Source organism: Schistocerca cancellata, chromosome 5 (assembly GCF_023864275.1).
Source record: "Schistocerca cancellata isolate TAMUIC-IGC-003103 chromosome 5, iqSchCanc2.1, whole genome shotgun sequence".
NCBI lineage: Eukaryota > Metazoa > Arthropoda > Insecta > Orthoptera > Acrididae > Schistocerca > Schistocerca cancellata.
In genome coordinates, this window is record NC_064630.1 from 32,270,239 (window position 1) to 32,295,478 (window position 25,240).

General features: G+C 40.9%; 1 protein-coding gene across 1 annotated transcript in view; it reads left to right on the top strand.

Annotated features, from left to right (window-relative positions):
* Nucleotides 1-25,240, top strand: part of LOC126188177 (non-homologous end-joining factor 1-like) — a 137,145-nt gene that overhangs the window by 74,473 nt on the left and 37,432 nt on the right. The window contains exon 4 of the mRNA XM_049929698.1: nucleotides 8,150-8,303. Coding sequence (XP_049785655.1) covers nucleotides 8,150-8,303 — 154 coding nt within the window. The remainder of the gene's footprint in view (nucleotides 1-8,149; nucleotides 8,304-25,240) is intronic.

Below are 25,240 nucleotides of genomic sequence, written 5' to 3' on the forward strand. Positions count from 1 at the left end.
TCCGAACAGCTACAGTTGTGTGTTCGACATACTCAGCCAATCGTACAAAATATGTACTCCAGTATGCCAGAACAAATAAACATTTCTTAACCAATAAATGCAGAAAAATACTTGATAATACTTGTGACTAGGTAGCGCTAGAGAAGAATTTGACAAGAACTGACCATAATTGCAAGAAAAGTATAATCTTATGTAACATTCATGGTAAGTCGCACTTGTGTAACAGGCTGTTTCACCACCTCGTGGCAGTCAGATGAGAGATATTATGTAAAATATTGTTTAGGTTTTTAGCGTGTAGAGAATTTTCACAGTGCATGCTTCAATTTAGATTTGTGCAGTGAGGACGCAAGAAGCATTGAGCGCAGAACATAGGCAAAGCTCAATGCTGTCAAGAGTCTCTACCTGCATAGGAGGTGGTGGTTATACTCTGGCATTGCGGCTTGGCAGGGTTTTGGAAGGCACAGTGGAAGCACCTGTTTTGACAGTGTAAACACCTAGAAGCAGCTGATAGGAAGCTGTAGAGGAATGTCACACTCTTGGGTGTTGTTCTGAGCTTCACTTCAGATGTGTTGTCCTGAGTAAGGAATCTGTCACCTAATGTTGTAAATGCTAAATATGAGAACCATCAAATACATACAAGTTCTTTAAAAGAGCAGTTATGTCATTTCGTAGTGAGTTGGTGTAGATATGAGCATTAATGGCACTGCACAGTAGGTCCACTGCATCAAGAAAACATGATAAGGTGACCGTATACGTTCAGTGAACATCATCTCGATGACAGATCAGTCGAGAAGTGAGAACTTAGTTTCAACCCAGAACTAGCAAACCTTTTATTGCAATTCACATTTGATGACTGTGAGAGTACACAGATAAGGTGTTGGAGTAAGAGAGCTTATAAGATACGAAAAGGAATTTCCAGGAAATAATGGAGAAATATGTGAAGTTGCGTGGAGACACGTGGATGCGAAGACCTTGGGAAGAATTGTTCCGGAACATGAGAACAATATCCGGGGAAATCGTACTCAAAAAGGTCAAGGTTTGCTGGACATGTAGTTAGTATGAGTATGGACAGAATGAGAAAGAGTGTGGGAAACAACAGAGAGGACAAGGGAAAGACAGGAACGAAATGGGTTGTTGAACTTCGGAAGGACTGGTTGGAATTGAGTATCATGGTCGAAGGAAAGAAATTGGAGGAACAAATATGCACCGACCAATATGCCGGAGATCAATGACAGAGAAGAATACAGGAAAAGATTAGAAAGTCACCAGTGGAGCCGACAGGAGAAACGGAAACTGAAGATCTCAGAAGAAGAGCAGGAGAGAAGCAGAGAAAGAATGAAGAGGTTCTGGGAGAAGAGGAGGAAAATGCAGTCCACGAAGGGGCTACCTGTGGTCCTACAGAGGCCGTAACGCAAGAAGAAGAAGAAGATGCGTGGAGCAGCTGAAGTAAAAGTGAAGATACTTAGGCAAACACAGGCTGTAATGTCGCCCTTAAGAAATAGGTATTTGGTGACCTGATCAAAAAACCAAACAAGTGTGAATTAACGCAATATAATGCATAAATGAGATTAGTTGACCTTAACAACCAGGTTAACAACAACAACTTGCACGTTGAATTAACCATCAATTTGAGAGTAAAGAAACAGTACGTCTACAAATTGAAGATTTTGATGTGCTACTTCTATGCCTACATCTGTTGCAGTACTTCTATGCCTACATCTGTAGCAGCGATCTATGTGATTATATTTGCAACAACCAGGCAACATGATAGCAGTGTGGCCTTGCATCCAGGACAGTGGCTGATAGCTGACTAAGTGACCACTGCACAGTGGCTACGAGAGACATCGCATCAGCCACACACAACACAGCGGCAATGTGTGGTGTGCCTGGCTAGGTGAGCTGTTACTGATAGTGTTATTGTATTAGAAAACCACTCGAAAAATGGATAACAGAATGTCAGATATTTTGAAAAAAATTGAAGGAGTTATCAAATAGTTCTGAACCGAATTAAAGTCAAGTGCCTTGCTTTCGCTGACGATATTGCAATTATCACCAATAACAGAACAGAAGCGATTCACGCAGTGGAAAAACTACATGAAATTTCACAGAAAACCGGACTACAGATATCTTATGAAAAAACCCAATATATGGAAAGGCAGCCAGAAAATAAATCCCCTTTAATAACAAAATATGGTAAAATTGCACAAGTCTGCCATTTTAAATACCTCGGTGAAACTATACAGTCCTCAGGATTAAACCGAATTGCCAATGAACAAAGAATCACCAAGCTCCAGAAAGCCTACAAGCTAACATGGACGCATTACAACAAGAAGTGCATTTCGACAGACGCAAAATTAAGGCACTATACAACAGTGATTCTTCCAGAAGCAATCTATGCAGCTGAAACAATGGTGATTGACGGTCATTCTAAAATTAAGGAAATAGAAAAGCAGGAAAGAAAAATTCTCAGGAAGATTTACGGTCCAATCAACAAAAATGGCATTTGGATGAAGAGACCACAAAACGAGCTCTATAGAAAGATCAACATAGTAACAGATGAAATCAGAAAGCGCCGAGCCAAATTTTATACACACATCTACAGGATGGAAGACTCCAGAACAGCAAAGAAATTATTCAATATTATAACAAGGAGTAAATGTGGCACAGAATGGCTGAAAGAAGTCCAGAGGGATCTACAGCAGATCAACATAAAAAATCTCGAAGATCGCACCGAGTGCCGGCATAAAATCGCAAGTGTGAAGTTTGGGGAAAGAACATCGCGTCAGCCTGGTAAAAAATGGACAGAGGAACGGAAGAAGGAGCATTCTGAGAGGATGAGGAGGTTTTGGGAAGCAAAGAAGAAAAACATCCGAAGATGAAATTATGAATTCAAGTTCAATCGCTCTCCTAAAGGGGAACAATCGTTATAATAATAATAATAAATAGTTCTGAAGCTGAAGCAGAGCACTTGGACAAATCAAAAAATAGTGTTAGAGACAACGAGAATTGTTGAATGGAATTACAAATTTAAAAACACAAGCAGAGAACTAGGCTACGAAAGTAGACACTTCAAGAATTAAAATTTCCTGTATAGAAGTGAATTTGGTAAAGTTACCTAAGATGTTGCAAACTAAACTAGAGGAATCTTCAACTCAGGAAATAAAAAGTAATCAAATCTCAAGTACGCAAAGCCAGTAGAGGTATTTGAGCTGAATAAAGATTTTGGTGAAGTAGTTTGTGCACCAAATGCTTCAACTGGTTTGGTGGAACATCGAGAAGTAGATCAATCTTAGGTACACGAGAAACTTTAATTCACTAATTCTTTGGACAACATTGTAGTACACTGGAAGGAATTTATGAAGTTCAAATCAGATGGTACTTGTACATCCCGTTGCATTTTTAAAACAATTTAGGGAAGTGTTAAACAAAGGCTGGGCAGGTACAACTAAAATTAACTTTATTCTTGTACAACTAAAATTAACTTTATTCTTAAACATTTACAAAAGGAAACGATAAATTGGAATGCCAAATACCAGCATAAGTTTAAAACTTTGTGTCAGTTTGAAACTCCATTTAAAATAGAATTTTTGTGTCCTAGTGAGCTTACTAAAGTGTATGACTATTATAAACCCAGTATGAAAAATATTTGTGTTGTAAGAAGTATTTAGTGAAGAAATGATTTTTGATTTTTCCACTTGTTGAGAAGGCAGACATACTAGTAAAGATATTTGTTGCTATACTAAATTCCTATTTAATTGTAGTAAGTGTAAAAATACAGTTGAATATTTAAAGGAACCTTTCAGCTGTAATGAGTTTTCTAAAAACCTCAGCCTTGACTGTAGTGTATCTCTGGGAAATAGAACTAAAAGTGAAGACTAGTCTGAAGTTTCACGGCCCCAAGAATAGGATAATGAAAGAGTATGTGGATGGGTTATTAACCTACAAATACGTATTATGTAAATTAACAACTCATTACTGCTTATTGATAGAACAAGGTTTATTAGTGGATGACTGTACTATATCTTGCAACCCGTATTATGTAGCTATAGTGTATCGGACCGAGCGGGGTGGCGCAGTTGTTGGACTCGCATTCTGGAGGATGACAGTTCAAACCCGTCTCCGGCCATCCTGATTTAGGTTTTCCGTGATTTCCCCAAATCGTTTGAGGCAAATACCGGGATGGTTCCTTTGAAAGGGCATGGCCGATTTCCATCCCAATCCTTCCCTAATCTGAGCTTGGTCTCCGTCTCTAATGACCTCGTTGTTGACAGGACATTAAACACTAATCTCCTCCTCCTCCTATAGAGTATCCAGCAATGAGAATTGTATTGTTTGACGCATTAAGGGGAGATAAAGATTTAAGATGCATTTGCAGTCCGAATACCTGTGGTGGTTGTATGGTCTTCAGTGGAGTGCACATAGAATCATTGCAGATGTGTTAGTCATAATCTTTATTATAACGGAAAAGAAATCTTGTTTATTTTGTGAATTGATTTTAAAGATTTATACATTTTTGTTACTATAATTATTTGACAAAGTTAATTTAATTTTTTTTCTTTGTTTATTGGTAAATGAGAAGAATTATAATAGAGAAAATTTACATATCACAATTAATGTTATTAAGTGTTCATCTGTTCTTGTCTGCTGTGACAGAAGTCTAATGTTAAATGTAATTGCTGTTTCAGCAGTTAAGCATAAGCTGGACATTGCACAAATTTTATCGCAGACACTAAAGTGTTACTGCTTAAATTGGTTTTCATTTCAATGTAATTGGAAGTAAATATTAGAAGTGCCAGCGATATGTTAGGCAACCTTTATGTGGGTTTGCACCATCATTAGTAATAGAAATGACAAGAGGTCTTGCCTTGAAATGAATAATGTTAACAGATAATAGAATATGAATACTATTTTTAGATAAGTAAACAGAGGCAAAAGGAGTGGGTATAAACATTTAACTTTCTGTGGTCAGGAGAATCTGCTACCTTTGCGGATTAGGCGGATTGACGACTGGCAGGTTCCAAGATAATTGCTTCATTACTTCGTATATAGTTTTCCATTGAGCAGTTTCTTCCTCTTAAGCTATCCTGTTGTCTGTAATTTACGTGCCTCTCTTACTGTCCTAGCTTACATCATAAAAGTGTTAAGAAAAGCCTTTTTTTCAAGTATAAGAAGATACATTATTAAATAACAATTATAAGCTCTATTTGAGTACATGAAGAGTAATTTGTATATTCTTTAAGCAGGATTTTCTTACCTTTCATATCCTTTCATGAACAATGGTTGGGTTTCATATGTCTTTTATAGGGGAGGTTAAGTAATAAAAGATGTTAAGTACATCTGTTAGTCATTAAGTACAGAGGTACTTTAATGCATCAAGTACATAAATACATTTCAAAGTGAAGCTAAATACTCATTGATATTGTGATCCCAAGTTTGTTAGTGATGTCGCATAAATGTGGAGGAGGGCGAGGAAGGGGGGTAAAGAAAGGTAATTAATATCATCCCTGAATAAAATCTTTTTGGTTTACAAGCCACGTCAATGCGAATAAAATTGTCAAGCTTTCAGTGGCTATTTCCACCGTTGTCATCATTAGTAAAACAGCTGACTTCCAGGGCTGACACAATTTTCTGCTTGTATAGCCACGATTACGGCCACTGGCGCCAATCACAGGGAATAAACCAACATTGCGCTGAAGGTGAGTTGGGCAGCTCGTAGCAGCTGCTCCCGCCATGGGACCGAGTGGCATCAGGTGGCACGAGGGCCCTGTGCCACGACTGGAAGTGCCACTCCTGCTTCCCTACAAGTGTTTAAGCGTCCACCATTGCTCCCTTTTGATATCCGAAGCCCATTTTCATGCCCTAATCACTGTGTATCCCTTGTCTCTGTTCAAATTGTTGCTCTTCATTCTAATATCAGGCGCCTCTTTTATAACAGAATCCCAGTATAATGACACATGAGCCAAGACTCTTGTATTCTCGAACTGTATTTTGTGTCCATTTTACAGGCAGTGCTCAGCTATGACCGACTTGTCAAGCTCCCTTTCTTTAATATGTCTCTTGTGCTCGGTACAACGCTCTGCAACTGTGCAATTTGTCTGGCCTATATAGACACTGCTGCACTCGCAAGGGCCACCATATACACAAAGAGCTGTGTCATTTTTAACAGGGTGCAGCATATCTCGTATCTTGGGGATGGGCCAGAACACTGGTCACAGTCCATGTCTCTGCAGTACACATGTTAACTTGCTGCTCGTTGTCCCACAGTGAGACAGGAAAGCTGCTGGCTTTGCTTCTTGTGCCGATTCACAAGACATCCTTCTTTGGGGGCACCTAAAAGTGCGTTCCTATAACCATTCTCTGTAAACATGTGTCTCAAGTGCTGTGATTCAGGCAGGTGGCCACCATCAGAAATAACTTTTGCTCTGTGTATTAATGTCTTCAGGACCACTTTCTTGTGTACAGGGTGGTGAAAACTATCAGCATTCAGATATCGATCAGTGTGCATCAGTTTTGTATGCACTGAATGACCAAGTCAGCCTCCTGCCTTCCACTCAACTAAAACATCCAAGAACAGTAGCTTGCCGAGACTGTGCAGCATTGCGTAGGCCAAATGTCATGATGCAAATGCTTTCTAACAACCTAAATGGTGTGATAATGATTATCATCTGTCACAGGAATTTGTGCAGTCTAGCACACTAAACACAGTCGCACCACACAGGGCATAGCTGTAATCCCTTAAAAGGGTTACTGGGTATCTATCAGGGTCTGTTCTCACATAAAATGCACAATAATCACCACATGGCACCCTGTGCAACACTTCGTGGGTATCAGTTGAAGAGGTGATGACTGCTAGAAGGGTGAATAATATATTATCTGAGCATAGAATTGAATTCTGTCTTTACAATAGCCAGACGGTCAGGAGCTAATCACTAGGTCTACTGTGTAAGTGCCAGAGATATTATTGTGACGATTTTCTGTCACTGATATTTTATTGTGTTAGGGCTTGTCGCATATGCTTTTCTTGTGACGTGGAAACCCTGCAAATTAACTCAGCCTTGATTTTGTTGTGGGAGTCTCATTCAGGAGGTGCTGTTATTACATCTTAGACTTAAGGTGTGTAATGACAGTCAAGCTGGCTGACCACTAAGGCAAATTCATTCAAATCTATAGTTATTCGGGTGTAGTATAAGCTTGCTTCTCCCGGTGTGAATCATAATGAGGGGTGGCTTGTGCATCTTGCATTTCACAAAAAATCTTTATTGTCTCTTGAAAGTTAGCCCTGGTTCTTCTGGCTACATAGATTGAATATGTAGACAGAGATCATGTTTGGGCCACTAATGTCAGTGCAACTAAATGTCAGCTGTCGAACAACTGTAATTGTGTGTTGGAGATACTCAGCAAATCATACAAAATATGTACACCAATGAATCAGGAAAGTATAAATGTACATTAAGCAATAAAAAAAAGTCGTTCATTAGTTAGCACTACTAGAGAAGAATTTGACAAGAACTGTCTATAATTTCCAAGAAGATCATCCTGCTATGGAGCGCCGCACTGTACACGCAGAACAAATAAAAACCCAGTACCTGTAGTGGCTGGGGTGCAAGTTCTTTAACAGCACATGTAAACACAGCAGCAGATAGTAACACAATCTTTGTCACTACAAATGCTTTCAGCAATTTGGGAAGGCAGATATCTCTGAACTTTGTCACTATGCCATGAAACTGCAGAAAGTGACAATGGCCTCCCACACCTTGGCCCACTTTCTACACTGCAGATGAAGCATGCAGTGTAATGCACACTATTTTCGATAGCAGCCATTCAAGGTTTTCCTCACCTCTTTCACAATACTATTAATTATTTGTTTCTGGTAGTTTAGTTTTAGGAAAAGCAGAGACCTCACAGGCCTATAACAGTATGCTATCGCTTAACAAACATTTGACAGCATGTAAGTTTATCCTGTGAGTTTATTTAAACAACATGTTTAGCTATGTTTGGAATTTAAAGATGACTAAAATCCAGAAATGCTTATGCAACTATTTCTTTCATTGTTACGGTAATGACATTGTTCATGATTGTTATGGTATGAGTTATAATCTCCTCATTTTGGCATGCATTTTTCTTGAGTCTGTAATTATTTGTGTTACAGAAAGTGTTGAAACTGAACCATTTAAGAAGGAGGAATTTGAAAAACAATGTCTGACAAAAGACCATGGGAATGTCAAAGGGCCTCCAGCAGAAGTGATCACAGAGGACATAATTCAGCTCTGGAAATCAATGAAAATTTCTCATGCCACAAAAATGTAAGCAACAAACTTCTTCATTCTATGCCATCCATTAAAAATTCAAAGAACATTGTTTATTTTATTTATCCATAAGTATTAATATCATTGTTGTTGTTTTCTTCATTATTTCCAATTTCATGCTGCTTGTAATGTTTCCTCTAAATTTGGTGGCAAGGGGAATGACTAGTCTCTTCATATGGTAATAAGCTATTCATCATTTGTCATTCTTCAGTTGTTTCTCTTTCTTTATAAATAATGGACAGACCAAAGTCAGTAACTCACTGTAAAGTCTAGGTGCTGGATTTCCAGGAGAAAGAAAGAGAGGAGGAAGGGTGAAGTTGGAGGGAAGGGAGGGGCTTACAGCTGGAAGGGAGATGTAGCTAGCACACAGGATAGGAATGTGGCACTTGAAGTGGAACAAGTGAGACTTTGGTATGGTATGTTCCACTCCATACACGTTCTGACCCCTGATGATGGGTGTGCCAACTTTTACCTTATAAATATCTTGTGGTTGCTGTTCTTGATGTTATTCACTTTAATGGACCTGCTATGCAGTGATGTCAGACTGTTACGTGTTCACTTACTGATGGACTACATCTTTCACAGGGGTGGGATGCTGAAAAATACTTTTTACCTATTCAAGGTACTAAAATGACAGTAATTTTTGTGACATCTTTTCTATATTATAAACACAATCTTTCCATGACATCTTTTCTATATTATAAACACAATCTTTCCACTGTACAACTTCATTAACTATTTGGGTGAAAAGGTCTCTCTTTAACCTGTAGCTCAAAATAGATCACAAGATGTATTCAAGTACTGATATGACATTTCAGAATGACAGTTCTCATGTATAATCTTCAGTTGCTCCAGCATTAACGCCCATGCCCTTTTCTCCATGACCTCCAAATTACCGGTGAGCTTCAATGCCAAAGCATAAGTAGCCCTCCACGGCAGATGGAGATGCTCGCTCACTGTAGCACCTTGTCGATGTTCTGAGATGACATCTTTTATGTGCCATCTGCATATATGGCTTACCAGAATGTGCACTGTGGGATGTTCCACACTTGTCAGTTACCTACACATCATTTATGGTTTCCACGAACATCTTTCATAGGACTGAATAGTTAGAAGTGGAACATGTTATTCCTCATTTCATTCATATGTATGTTTTACAACACAGCTTCCCGCCAGCGAGATTAAACATTTTGTGCATCTCATCTTACTTGAATAATTACAAACATCTCATAATGTCAGCTCAGTAACAATAGATTTAACTTTCACACTATGATTATTATTATTATTATTATTATTATTATTATTATTATCTGTGCTTAATTTCTTCAAGCACTAAAACATGTAGGAGAATATTTCTTTTCTTGTGTTCCATTTAATTATTGAATACTTGGTTTTCCAAGATAAACTTCACACGCATCATCTGCATTGTCTTTAATTACCTCTCTGTGTTATTACAGAAATCACCATCACATTTACCATATGTCGTGCCTCATCATTCTTTATATAATCTTTCATGTTTCGTAATTTGAGAGCTTAGCCCCCCCTTTGCATTCTCACCTTAGGAAAATATTTATCACATAATTCAACCTGCTTGGTGAAAGTCAGTCCCTCTGTTTAACAGTGTCATTTCACGCTTAACAAACTTCATTTAAAATACTGATGTATGTCTATTCAACCATTCGGTTGTTCACGGCATGCTATAATATAGTAAATGAATTTCTCATTACATATTTTATTGCTTTATTAGTATTGGATTTACCTTTTACTGCCATCTAATTATTTTTCAGGTACATTGTTTCAGTTTCACAGAGAGATATTTGCCCTGTTTGGTTAGGGTATATCATTGTTATGGTACTCTTACTCAAAGGTAACTGCATTTCCTTTCCTTCCAATTCATTGATTACAATAGCACAAGGTTCTCAAATTTATTGGGATAGAAAATGTTTAAGTCCATTTTTGCCATGAGGAATTACATGCTGACACTTTGATGTACACCACTCTCCACAATTTCAAATCTCAGATCTGTGATAAGTCAGAAATGTGCAGAAATGTAGATTCGAAGAATCTTTACTGATCAGGTTGGTCTATTACTCTTACTGTTTAGGAGAGCACTTCAACAGCGTGAACCACAGTCACTGTATAGCTTTCTGCCTCTGTAAGAGCTACACATACACCTTCTCTTAGGGGCAGATACTGAGTAAATACCTTTTTGTCTTTTTGATTTGAATGTCTCTTTATTAGTCCCTCTATGCAAAAAATGCCTCAATTCATTCTGTCTGTTGATTCACCTGACCAAAGATTAGATGATCCCTTCCGTGCGTTGCCAGTCCTTCTCCTCTCCATTACCTACATAAAATTGGGTGCACCCCCTCTTAAGTTCTTAACCATATGCACAGCCTCTGACTCTTACCTTTATGCATCTGAGTGAAGTTTCTCTGTTGGATATTGACTCTACCCAGTTATTCCAGACATGTTTCCTGACTCCTCCTTTTGTACCTTTTTACATATACTTCTTCCAGTGCCAAAACTTACAGACAGTGCTGCAGCAGGAGCATTGGGGAACTTTCAGGACCAAGCTGCTTGCTCAGTGCCACATCCTAACACTATCATAACACTGTATACTTTTTTATGCTGTTCATGAGCATTGGGGCTTTCTCTCATGGCCATGTCATTCTCCAGCCTTTCTGTGTTTGGTGCACTTCCTGCAGTATCGGACTGCTGTAGTAGTTTTATATTATGTCTGCACATGCTGCAGAAATCTCTTGTAATGGTGGCTGCCATGTGGAGTCCTGTCCTAAGTCTGCTCCCAAGTTATGTGGTGCCTGAGGTTTCAGGTAGTGGATGATGATCCCTGGTTTGTCCATGACTGCTGTAGCTCCATAAGAAGTCTGATCCTATTAATTACTCCCCTGTTCACCTGAGGTTCATTTTTTCTGTAGTAATTCTAAAGCTGGATTCCACGCCATACTAAGCTGGTACCCTGGTACATAGCTGATCAACTGGGATGTAAATCCTTAACTAATACTAAGTTATTCACCTGTAATGCTGATGTCATTGTTTTTTAATGCATTTCTCTATCCTGCTTGGTGTGCGTTTCTGTAAATTTTCCTTTAGCATGTTCTGTAATTCATCTGCTTTAATTTCTACTCAAGGTGACCACTTTAGTCGTGATTTACCAACGAAAGTTTTTATTCATAACCTCTGCTGGTGGTGAACCTGTAGACAAATGCGGTAATTCTTTCATAATAATTTGGGATTCAGGAGTCATCTGACCCCATATGGTATCTTTGTTGGAATAATGTGTCCTACACAGATATCCAATCTCTTTCATACTGAGCGGTTTGAAGCACCAAGTCACAGATTGTGCGACCTTTCCTGCCGGAGGTTCGAGTCCTCCCTTGGGCATTGCTGTGTGTGTGTGTGTGTGTGTGTGTGTGTGTGTGTGTGTTAGGGACTGATAACCTCAGCAGTTTGGTCCCTTAGGAGTTCACACACATTTGAAAATCACTCGTTCACAAGTTTTTGTTAGTAAAGTACAATGCTCTTCTGATGTCTTGGACACTATTAAATATCCTCTACGTATATAAATTGGTTCTTGTAATAATCCTTTCCACAAAGCTTCATCTAAAGCACAAATAAATAATGAACTGCAATATTTAAGCCAAAAGGCAGTACTTTCAATTGGTATGACTTTCCTTCAAACAAGAATCTGTAGAGCATTTTAAATTTTGATATAATCTTGCTTGCCAGTATCGATCCGCGAAGTCCATTCGACTGAAATAATTAGGCTTGTTCAAATCTAGCTAACAATTTTTCAACATCTGTAGTCTACCTCTTTCAGTTTCAATATGTTTGTTGAGAGTATGTATATCTAAGACCAGGCGTATGCCACATGTAACTTTATTAACAACCTACAATGGATTGTAGTAAACACTTACACTATGTTCAGTGATTTGATTTTCTCTTGTCTTATTTATTTCCTCGTTACCGCATATCTCAAAGTTACAGGATAACATTTTTTTTTTTTTTTTTTTTTTTTTTTTTTTTTTTTTTTTTTTTTTTTTGAGATTACTGATTTATATTTCTATAGAACATTCCCTTAGAAGAAAGGCATAAACTTTACTATATATTTGATTGGTACAGATTTGTATTATCAATTATAGATTCTTCTTTGCCTAGCAATTGTGCATTAGCAACCAAGCGTGCAATGTTTACCACTACACTTTATCTGTCGCCAAACTTGTTTTAAAAGGTACTACTATCTGATAATTTTTAATTTTCCAAGTCAGTAATTCTGCACCGAGATCTAAAGCCACTTCATATTTCAATAACAAGTCTATAACAAATAATACTTGTAAATTAATATTAGGTGCTATTAGTAAAATTTGGATAAATTGAAAATTTCCTCTACTGATAGGTACATGCATTTCTCCTTTGATTAACACAATTCATGTAATATCTATGATTTACACACTGGTAACAGGCAGGATGCAGGTCATTATGTCTCATTGTTTGTTATAAATTTTGAGAGATCAGTGAAATTTCACTTACAGAGTATATATAAATATCTGCTTTCTTTCCATATATTTAACCAACAATTATGGATTTTGGATGACTTTCTTCTATTTCTTCCTCCTTCTCCTCATCTCATAACCACTCCCATGTATGTATCTTATGCATAAAAGCAATGAGCTTTTCTAGATATGGGCCTACGAATGCATTGTCATGTCCTGGAGCCTGTCCCCTTTCTCAGGACGTTCCACATTTCCCAATATAACTGGAGGATAATTCTCTTTTATTATCCCTTTATTTGACACAGATTCATTTATAAATCTTTTATTATCCATACGGCTGTTTACTGAGTTTGGTACAATCACTTGTGACTGTATATTATTCTTTCTCTGCTCTTTGGAATTACTTAGACTGTTATATCAGTTACGAACTTGATGTAAGTTAGTTTCTCTTTTCTGATGTGCACCTCCTGCGATCTGTCTGGTGGCTACTACACTCCTCCTCCTTTGGGGGTGAAGCCACTGTGATCCACTGCGTCGAAAAGTGGAGTGTCGGGCAGGAGCAATGACCTCCACATCCATTGGAAGGCCGGAGTCGAGGGGATCTGCCAACCTTCAAATACGGCTGGAAGTGACCCACACGAAGAGGCTCCCGTCGTCCCACCACTGGAGCCCGGGACAGAACGGGCGACAAACCGTCGAACTCCGGATCCTGTTCCACCTCGGGAGGGGCAAGACCCAGTGGCGGGGACGATAGGGAAGGGACGACCACAGGTGAACCAGCCTCCTGAGAAACCGGGCCTGCGAGGGGGGCCGGCTCTCGCTGGGGCATCTCGAACGATGGCGATGCTGGTGCTGGAGCTACTGGAGGCTGCCAAGGCTGAGAACCATCGCAGTGCGGCCGAGTCACAGTGGGGAGAGGCGGTAATGTCTCCTGAGAAACCAACACGGGTGCCGGCAATGGGGAAGCCGGTGTCCGAGAGGTCGGAGGGTGGGTGCCCAAACGTGGACGTAGCTGATTTTGGTGACGACGTACCACCCGGTCCCCCGCCTGCAAGGTATAGAGCCGGCGGCCATTTCGGCACAGGACCACCGCCGGTATCCAACGTGGATTGTGACCAAACCCACGGGCCCAGACCGACATACCCAGTTGAAAGCCAGGTACTCCGTGTTGCAAAGACTGGCGAGGACCAGACCAGAGGAGGTGCAGCAGAATCCTAGGTTGGCGCCCATGGAGGAGCTCTGCGGGGCTGCGTTCTCCCATTGGTGTGGTCTGGTATGCCGTCAGGAAAAACGTCAATGCTTCTTCCGCAGGAAATTCGTGCACGTACTTTTTCATCTGCGTCTTAAATGTGCGCACCATGCGCTCGGCTTCCCCATTCGATTGTGGATGGAAGGGGGGGAGAGCAAACGTGCTGAATACCGAAGTGCCTACAAAAATCCTGGAAGGTCTGCAAAATAAACTGCAGTCCATTGTCCGAGACCAGGGTGATTGGCAGACCTTCCACAGAAAAGATTTTTGCTTGTGCCTGGATTGCAACTTCTGAAGTGGTTGAGGAGCAGCGAACCACATATGGGAATCGGGAATAAGCATCAATGACAATGACCCAAAAGCCATTGAGAAACGGGCCCGCAAAATCGATGTGAACACGTTCCCACGCTTGGGTTGCCGGCGGCCATGAAGAGAACGCTGCCCTGGAAGATGCCTGTTGGCTCGCACACTAGGAACAGACGGCCACCAAGTGTTCAATTTCTCTGTCAATACCGGGCCAGTACACATGTCTGCGAGCCAAGGTTTTAGTATGGGAAACACCTCAGTGCCCCGCATGTAATAACGTGAGGACCTCCCTTCATAAACTTGCAGGAACAACCACGCGAAGAGCTGTATCATCGGTAGCCAGAAGGAGAACTCCTTCCAAGACCGAGAGGCGGTCTCGTAGACTAAAATAATTACGAAGAGGGTCCGAGGCTCGGCCTGGAGGGCGGGATGACCACCCCTGCTGAATGAGGCGAACTACTTGCCGGAGAACCGGGTCAGCTGCCGTTTCCCTGGCGACTCGAGAACTAGTGATCGGGAAGCCATCAACCACTTGGCTGGACGCCACATCCAAATGAAAACACATAATCTCCTCTCGATCGAACGTAGGATCCGGGCCCACCGGAAGACGGGAAAGAGCGTCGGCATTGGCATGCTGTCCTGTAGGGCGAAAATGAATGTCATAATGGTACTTAGAGAGGAACATGGCCCAGCGCTGTAGTCTGTGGGCCGCCCTATCCGGAATCTGAGAGGCGGAGCCAAATAATGATATTAACGGCTTATGGTCAGTGATTAACTGAAACTTCGTGCCATACAAGAAAGGGTGAAACTTGGTAACAGCGTAGACAATGGCCAAAGCCTCTTTTTCCACCTGGGAGTAATGGGCCTGCGCTGGACTAAGCGTTTTAGACGCAAATGCCTGTGGTTGTTCGGAACCATCTGCGTTGCGATGGGCCAGGACCGCCCCCACCCCATACTGTGAAGCCTCTGTAGCGAGGACCAACGGCTTATGGGGATCAAAAGTAGCCAAACAAGGGGCTGACGTGAGGAGGCCCTTCAACGAGGTGAACGCTCGCTCGCATGCAGGCGACCAATCAAAAGGAACACCCTTGTGCAGAAGGCAGTACAGGGGGTGGGCTATAGTGGAAGCCCTGGGAATGAACCGGCGGTAATAGGCGATCTTGCCTAAAAAAGCTTGTATCTCTTTCAGCGAAGCGGGCCGTGGAAGGTCGACGATACCTTGGACCAAACTTCCTTGTGGCTGGATGCCGTGCCGAGAGATGGTGTATCCCACATACTCAATGGGCAGTTGGAAGAAGTTTGACTTATGCAGGTTGCAACGCAAGCCCACAGGCCTGAATTTGAGAAAGAGGGTGCGAAGGTTGTGCAAGTGTTCCTTCGTGCTGCGGCCTGTGACAATTATGTCATCCAGGTAATTAATACAATGAGGGATTGTCGACGTGACGTGCTCAAGATAACGCTGGAATATCGCCGGGGCACTGGATATTCTGAAGGCCAACCGCTGCTATTGGTAAACGCCAAACGGGGTGTTGACGACCGCCAGCCGTTTGGAGTCTTCATCAAGTGGTATCTGATGGTAAGCCTCCGAAAGATCGATTTTCGAAAAATATCGGCCTCCCGCCACGGCAGAGAGCAATTCATCAGCACGAGGCAAAGGATAGGTGTCCACCACCAATTGGGAATTAATGGTGGCCTTGAAATCGCCACAAAGACGTAATTTTCCCGAGGGCTTCCTTACAATAACGAGGGGCGAAGCCCACTCACTAGAAGAAATGGGAAGAACGACCCCTAGGGCTATCAGCCGGTCTAGCTCTTCCTTTACGTGGGGGCGGAGAGCCGAGGGGATCTGCCTCGCGCGTAGAAAACGCAGACGAGCCGACGCCTTCAACGTTAAGTGAGCTTCAAAATCTGAAACACACCCCAGGCCCTCCTCAAAGATATCTGGGAAGTTTGAGATCAAAGATTCCAATGAGTGATAGGGAATGTCTTCGGAGGCCAAGTGTATGTTGTCAGCGATAGAAAAACCGAACGCTTGAAAGGCATCCAGGCCAAAAAGGTTAGCGGAGCTCGCATCACTGACAACAATAAAAGTAATAGGCCGAGTGACTGATTTGTAAGTCACGTCGGTAGTGAATTGACACAGTAGGGGAATGAACTGTTTACCATAACCGCGTAGACATCGGTAAACTGGCGCCAATGGGGGCGATCCGAGGTCGGAATAAGTTTGTGCATTCAACAACGAAACCGCCGCGCCCGTATCTACTTGCAGTTGTAACCGGCACGACCGAACTGACACCTCGATAAAGAGTTTGCGTGCCGATGTGTCGGGAGCCTGTCCCGATGAAACTTCCTGAATGTCAACGTCCATGTCCTCTGTATCTGCTTCCTTCGATTCTTTTGAGGCTGAGCGGCAAACTTTAGCAATGTGACCTTTTTTATTACATTTGCGACAAACGGCCCAATGCTGGGGGCACTCTGACCGATCGTGATGTATATAGCACGACGCACAGGACGGCAACAGGGGCCGGCGGCCGGAATTCTGTATACGCGCCGTGCGGGAGCGGCCGTAACGGCCGGATTGTACTGCTCGCACGTCGTCCGCCCCGGACACAGTGGACATGGACGCACCGCCCTGAACCGCCGCGACGTCGCACCACGCTTCCAGCTGTTGACCTGCGGCGTGAGAGACTTCATACGATTGAGCAATGGACAGGACTTCCTCAAGGGAAGGGTCTTCTAACTGCAGGGCCCGTTGCCGGACCTCCCTATCAGGGGCAGAAAGAACAATGACGTCGCATACCATAACGTGGGCATACGACTCTCGCGACTGCTCCGTGACAAAATGACACTTGCGACTAAGACCGTGCAGGGTAGTGGCCCACGTCCGGTAAGACTGATGGGGCGGTTTCTTGCATTGATAGAACTCAACCCTAGCCGCCACAACATGCGTGCGGCGGCGGTAATATGAAGACAGCAATGAACACAATGTGTAAAAAGATAAGGACGAGGGTTCCTGCAACGTCGCTAGCTGCCGGAAAACTTGATACAGCGAGGGAGATATCCGAGACAAGAAGACAGCACGACATACCTCCACATCGGCAACATGAAATGCCTGGAAATGCTGCTGAAGGTGATGTTCATATGCGTCCCAATCCTCCGCCGTCTCGTCATACGGGGGAAAGGGAGGAGGGAACGGCGCTGGAGCAGACTGCATGGAGAGCAACGCCGGAAGCACTTGTTTCATGGTGGCCATGAGCTCCGTCTGCTGCTCGACCAAAACCCGCACTAAATCCTCCATGCCGTGGAGAAGCTGCGAAACCGGAACAACGACGCAACACGCGAAAGAACGACCCTACTCGTCGCCAATTGTGTAGCAACACTGTTCACGTTTACGTAGCACTTCACTTAGCATAGACCGGGACTGAGTCCTCAGCAGGCCCGATGTTAACTGACTGGGCATGGACCGTGCTGCCTGAGTTGTTGTTGTTGTTGTTACGCCGGCAGAGGTCACGTCCGAATTCTCGCGTGCCCTCTGGTGGACGGGACTCTACTTGCGGCAACTACCGTCCGTGACGCGCCGTGCCGATGTGCGCCTCCCGCGATCTGTCTGGTGGCTACTGCAGACAGAATGTATTTTCCTAAATGAATTGGAAATTTCGTTACATGGTTATTTCATATCTGCATTGAGAGTAACATTTCTTGTAATTGACTAAGTATTTTTACATATGTACAGCTAAGATCTAGGTGGCTTATAACCCTTATGTAAATGTATAACCATCCCCACCTACTCACTGGATGTATAAAATATATGTACATACAATACATACATATATATACATAATTATTTTATGAATGTACTAATGTGGTTTGTTTAGCAATAGGCATGGACAGATATGTCTTTCCACTGTTAATATGTAATTTATCTTATCGTGATTCATATTGTTGCAACCTGGACATTCTTCTTCTTCTCCCTTCTTCTTATATCACCTTGTTGGGCTACTTCAGTCAAGCAGTTTCTGGTCTTCTTTTCATTCGTTCTGACCTTTATTGACGTTGCTCATCTGTAAATACCCTTTTAATTGTTTGTTTGTTTGTCTATTTCTTGGTTTAAATCTTACTTATATATTTCTTTAAATTTTCTGTTTTGTTTTACAAATCATCTGGGGTTAACACTAGCTCCTTCATATCCTCCTTGGTTTCCTTTATGCCTCCTACTTCTTGCTTCATGTTCCATAGTTTCTCTAAAAATCTTGTTTTTGGTGTCCTACAATGTGACCAAAAAGGGAGATCGTTTTTTTCTGTATGTTATGTGTATGGGCTCCAGTTTGCTATACACCACATCATTTGTCACTGCCTACAGCTGTTCATTTTGTTGAGTCTGCTTTTCTGGGTGACTTCAAAAAGACTTTCAGTTCTGTATGTTACCTCTGGTTAAACCACCTTCTTGAAATGTTTTTATTTAGTTTTGATTGATTGACACTTTTTGTTGTATAGACCGTGTTAATTTCTAAGCTTTTATCATTTTGTTAGTTCTTTCTTGCCTTGCAGGTTTCTAGCCCAAGTTGTATGTTGTAATCTCTACTAGGTATTTAAGTTGTGTTACTGTTTTCACTTTGCTGTTATTTACTGGTATGTGGTTGATAACTAGTGTATTACCTCGAATCTTTTCGAATGTTAGGTAGAGTCCTATTTTTTTGCTATATTTTGTAGGCTTGTTATTTGATTTCTGGCTTCTTGAATGTTATTAGCCAGTAATGCTAAATCATCTGTGAATCCCAAGCAATTTAAGGTTATTTGATTTTTCTTGGTTCCAGTTCTTATGTTTTTAGGATTTTCCTTGTACCATTACCTCATCGCATATTCCAGAGCACAGTTGAAAACTAATAGCAACCTGGTTTAATTGTAAATGGCTCAGATATTTGTTCTCTGAACTTTACTTGAGGTTTAGTGTTTGTTAATCATTTTTATTAATTTGTGATGGAGACCAAAGTTCCTTAGTATTGTCGTCATTGAAGATCTGTGGGTACAATCATAAGTTATTTGGAAGTCTATAAAGGTTATGACTTGTTGTTTTTTGTCTTCTTCTGGAGTAATCTATTAACAATTTCAAAGTTATTATCTGTCTTGGGAAGCTTTTCTGGGGTCTAAATCCTCCTTGGTACTCTCCTAGTTCCCATTCAAGTTGATCATTAGAACATTATATAATTATCGACATGCCTTTACGTGTAATATCCAAAAGGGAAAGTCCTCTGTAGTTGTCTGGATTTGATTTATCTCCTTTGTATATAGTAGATGTATTATTGTTGTAGCCCAGTGTTCTGGTAGTTCTTTTTTGTTCCACATTTTTGCTATGCATTGGTGTAATATCATCTTCACTGCTTCTGCTGCATGTTTCCAAAGTTCTACAATTTTTATTTTATCTTCTCCATGTGTTTTGTAGTTTTTGAGCTCTTACAAAACTTTGTAGACTTCATGGATTGTGGATGGGTTTATATTTTATGCTGGTGTTTTGATAAGGGTACTGGTATTTATTTGAAAAAGTTTTGGGGGATGTACAAAATTTAGCAGTTTGTTAAATGTTTTTGCTAAAATTTCTGGATTTTTCATACTGTTATAGGCCATCTTATTATTTGTATCCTCTAACATTAATGTTGGCATGTCATATGTCTGTAGTTGTCTGCTAAATGTTTTGTAGCTTTTCTCACTCTACACCCATTTTATTATTTCTTTGGGTTATCTTTCTTTGTTCTGTGAGTTCCAGGTTATTGGTGTTCAAGCCATCTTATTATTTTTTGGGGTATTTTTCTTTGTTCTGTGAGTTCCAGATGTGATTCTTAGTTTTATGGCTCTGATACCTTAACCAGGTTTGGTGTCTATCTACCACTGTTTTGTCACAGTCCTCGTTCTGCTATTGGTATTTTTTCCTTTGGTTCCTTTTGGGCTACTTGTTCAGTTATTCGTTTTAACTGGAGAACTATTTACTCTAGATCATGTTACTTTTATATTCCTTGTTTGTGCTTTGTATTTTTTGTCACTTATCAGTTTGAAGCTCATAGCTCTCTTCCCAAAAAGGGTGGGATTTTTTATTTGTAAGTGGGGTGCATTTAGTTTTTATTTTTATCTCATAACAGAGTATATATGTCCTGAGAAAACCGGGAAAAACTCGGGAATTCGGAATTCCGGGAATTTTTCTTGGTTTTAATTTTCAGTTAAATTTTTGTAATTTTTTCTGGTAAGAACTGATATTCTAACAAATAATATTTCGTTATCCCGGTACTGCAGAATAATACGGCAGCAATAAAACATAAACGAGAGAAAAATACCAAAATAAAACTTTAGTTGCAAAGGAAATGCGGCAATTACAACGAGAAAACACCGTGCAAACACAAGTGTCTGCTAACAGCAAAATGTGTCGCATATGAGCCCTACCTTCTCTCGCTGCTCTGGCTAATTTAAGCTAGATGCTGAAGATAGAAGTTTTTTCTGGCACGCCCAAGCTGCCAGATTACCGCATGTGGAGAGCAGTCTGAGCTGTACTGTGAGGGGGGTTAGTCTCGAAGTTTGCTGTTTCCATTTTGTGTACAGTACCCGCGTCAGATGGACACAGAATGGATTTCTGTGGCCTGCAGCTATCAAACGAATTAAACTACATATACATAATTATGAAACCCCACAGGGGGCTCTCTTCTTGGGAGTGTGTGAGTGGCAACCACACGGGCCCTTCCACTTACTTGTGTCAGACTTCTGCTTTCTTCTTTCCTGTCGGCCTCTCGTGGACAACTCTCGCTGCTTTGACCCTGACGGTATTAGGTTGCGAGGCCCAGGGTGTCTTTCATTTTCATTTTCTTTTCCAACACATGGCTGTTAACCGAATGGCTCCCGGTATAAGGAGACCAACCTTATCAAGTGCCAACAGCCAGTAAGGGGCGGATGAGCAGGTAAGGTAGGGGCACCCCCTTGTGCCACGGACGAGGAATTGTCCCTAAAGGTGGAGGAACCATTAACATGGTCAACGGCAGGAGGATGCAGAAGGCAACGGAAAACCACTGTATTAACGATCCCATAAAGGATTCCCAAATAGAAAAAATTATGAAAGGCTGAAATATATCATTAGTTTCAGTTTTCTGATTTTCGTTTCCACATTTTTGGCAGTCAAGCAATAATCGCCTTGAGGAACAATGAAGTTATTTTTGTCAGTCTGCTAGAGTAATTTGGCTTTTATTAATCTTTACTGCTGAGGCAGTCAATTTATTTGAAATTAAGTTTTTCATTCCACAGTGTAGGATAGTTCCAACTGTTCACCGAATTTCAAGTGCACATTTTCATCTTCTGGTACGCATGGCATTTTGATATAATAAAGAATCAAACACGAGATAGTACAGTACAGGTACTCTAAGAAAATGTACATCCCGAAAACCACACTGGAAAGTTTATTATCAGGTTGACGCCTACTTTATTGTGAATCTGAACATACGAATGTGCACTTCAAGCTGAATTATACATTTTAGTATGGTTTACAAACTTCTGATGCTCTTGGAGTATCCTCTTTCTTTTATAACTGAATGTAAGATGTCTTATAGTGCATTTGAAATTAGTTGCGACTTTGACATTTATCCGGGTAACACCAATGGCGAGCCAACTTTCCGTGCCATGCCAGTGGCGGTTCAGGTGGTAAAGTGCCCCTTTTGAATAAACGGTACCATGTGGTGTCACGCATTAGATGCACGATGTTCATCAACTCTCGTAATAAAGTTGAATTTGTGCCACTGAAACGTTCCGTAGTCGTCAGGTATTGTGAAGAAGTGTTTTTTGTTTATTGTCTACATTTAATACGCAGCAACATACAACCTAACACGCACAAAACACAAATTCATAGCAACACCTATTTTTCACTGCAAACTTCAGATTTCTTGCGGGAGTTGATGTACTATCAAAATATCGCAATAACTATCACCATTAATGAAATGATACGAGTTTTATCATAAAGCAGACAAATTAAACTATAAGATGTGTGAGAATCAGATTTTATTACAAAATAGTTTATTTAACATCACTTGAGAAAGATCGCAGATCAGCCGGCTTTCACAGCTTGCTGTTCACGCAGTTGAGTGAGCCTGCTAGGTTCTGTGCCGAATGGGCTTGGCACTATACTATGGTCACATGCTGATGCGCCCAACTCACACTGGCTGGCTACTATGCTTCCCTGCACTCGCTCCGTACCAAACTGTCAGAAGTCGCAACTTATTACACATAAACACGGGATTCCTACACTACCGTAGCTGCGCAAGTGCAGTAACGCCTGTTTTGTGGCACTCTCTGGCAACTGCTGAAACGAACTTATTTTTAACAGGTCTTGGGGAAAGTATTTCGAATGGTGGTTTGAAAAGTGTTACTTTCAAGGATTAATTATGTTGCGTGTGAGAAAGTGCAATGAATTTCGTGAACCACAGAGCATTTGACTCTTGTTTACAACTTATCAATTTGAGAACTGGCCACTTAGAAGAATTTTGAGCCCAGAAGACCAGACATTTATGTCATTGTTTTAATTTTTACTGGCACATTTGTATGATGTTTATTAAAGTGTAACAAACGCCAAAAGAGCCCAATATTACATGTGAAAGCTTTGCTTCCCTTGTAGCTTATTAATCTTTGAGGTCAATATTAGAAGTGAAAGCTTGGCTTTTCTTGTAGCTACGCTATGTATATTAATTTAAACTTTTCCTATTTCTGTGTTTGTACTACGTAACAGTGATGTTGCTATTGGCTGACTACATCACATATCCTATGCTCTGAATATCTGCTGTCATCGGCTAGCGAGATCACATGATGTGAGCTATGATTGGCTTACTAAAGGGCACTGCAGTCTCGATTTCAATACATTGCAAACTAACATGCTGTGTTTGGTGGAATGTGAATTTTCGAATTTACACTTTCAAAATTACAAAAACATGTAGCGTATCTTAATTACGAAAACATGTAGCGTATCGTAATAAGTAAAAGAAAGTGGCAGCGGGAAATCCGGGAATTTTTTTTCTTTGTCCACGTATACACCCTGCATAATAATGTGTCCCTCTCAGAACTCCCTCATTCTAGATTACCCCATGATAATTTTTATCCACACAGACGCAATCCAGTTGCCATTCTCCTTTTTTTCCCTCTGGATGTTTCCATGTTATTCTTGAAGTATGTTGACTTTGAGATCATGTTGGAATTTCAGCAGAATTCCACCAGTCTCATGCTATTCCTGCTTGTTCTTCTTTTTGCTGACCATCCACTGTTATACCTCTATATCTCTTTTCACTTCCTGATTGGGCATTAACTCTCAAGCGGATGTGCAGTATTTCAAAATATGAGCAGGCGCATGGAATACTATGAACACAGGTGAAGAATAGCTGTCTTTGTCCTTACCAAGGTAAAGAGATAAGAGCAAAATCATAGTTTAATCTTAGTTTAACTAAACAATGATAAAATAATTTTACATAATTTGTACTTATGCACTGTTTGATTAACAATAATGAAATGAATTTTCATTATATCACTCTGTTGCCATGGATAGGTGGTCTGCCACACTAATGAGTCACTCGAAGCATTAAACAGCACAGTTGCATCAGATCCCAGCCAACCGCATATTCAGTTTGTCATTATCTAGTAGACAACTGTCTCATTGTGGAATTGTGCTGCTAGCTGGTTATGTGGGTTATTTTCATGCACAGGTCGTAAACTTTTCTGGCCTAGATCACTGCCTATTTTATATTACTGCTGTTCACTTGGCTGAATGACAACATAATTTATCACTGTATTAGCTAAAGCAGTAATGAAGGGATATGTGTGCACTTGTCATTGTGACATAACAGTGGAATGATGCATAACAATTTTATTTGTAACGAAACTTCCTGGCAGATTAAAACTGTGTGCCCGACCGAGACTCAAACTCGGGACCTTTGCCTTTCGCGGGCAAGTGCTCTACCATCTGAGCTACCGAAGCACGACTTACGCCCGGTACTCACAGCTTTGCTTCTGCCAGTATTTGTATTTGGCCAGTTTTCTACATAGTCATGGCTGCTCGAGGGTTAAAATCGATCATTAATTTGGTGTGGTTTTTTATTTGTTTTTGTCAAATCAAAAATCTCCCAGAATTCATCCACATCTGCTCTCTCTCTCTCTCTCTCTCTCTCTCTCTCTCTCTCTCTCTCCTCCTCCTCCTCCTCCTTTCTTCTTCTTCCCCCCCTCCCCTCACCACCACCATTGTCTGGGGTATGGCCATTTATTGTTAGGTATATAGGTATAGCGCATGGAGAGCTGCATCAAACCAGTCTCAGGACTGAAGACCACAACAGCAACATATTTTGTTTGCAGTTTTTATAGTGAGTGTTGATAGCCAGGGAGAATTCCTTTCCATTCCATTCCCTGTGTCAAAATTTTGAGTTTCCCTAGTTGTATGATGGAATTTATGTTGTGTGTTGCTTTTTAGTTTTTCTGGCCTTTCTTGAGTATAAATTTTCTGTCAGTCTTTGGTATTTCCAAATGCTCCAACTCACCTAAGTTATCTTTAATATGACTGCTCATGGTATCAGAGTGTAGTCTTCTTTGGCATTTCACAAGTGGTGGATTTTTTCCTTTAAAGATCTCTTTCCATGTTTGACTGGACATGCAAAGTAAATGTAAAATTGACAGAACGGGTGTGCATGAATAAAATTGAAGATTTTTTTGTTCTGTATGCTATATACGGTATATTAAGCTTCATGTAATGGTTAGTTCACTTTGAGTAATGTTATTCAATCACATATGTTTCTGTTTGGAGTGTAAAATATTTTGGCCTTTTCTGGCACACCAGCGAGGATATGTTTGCTGTCTGGCAAGCTGTA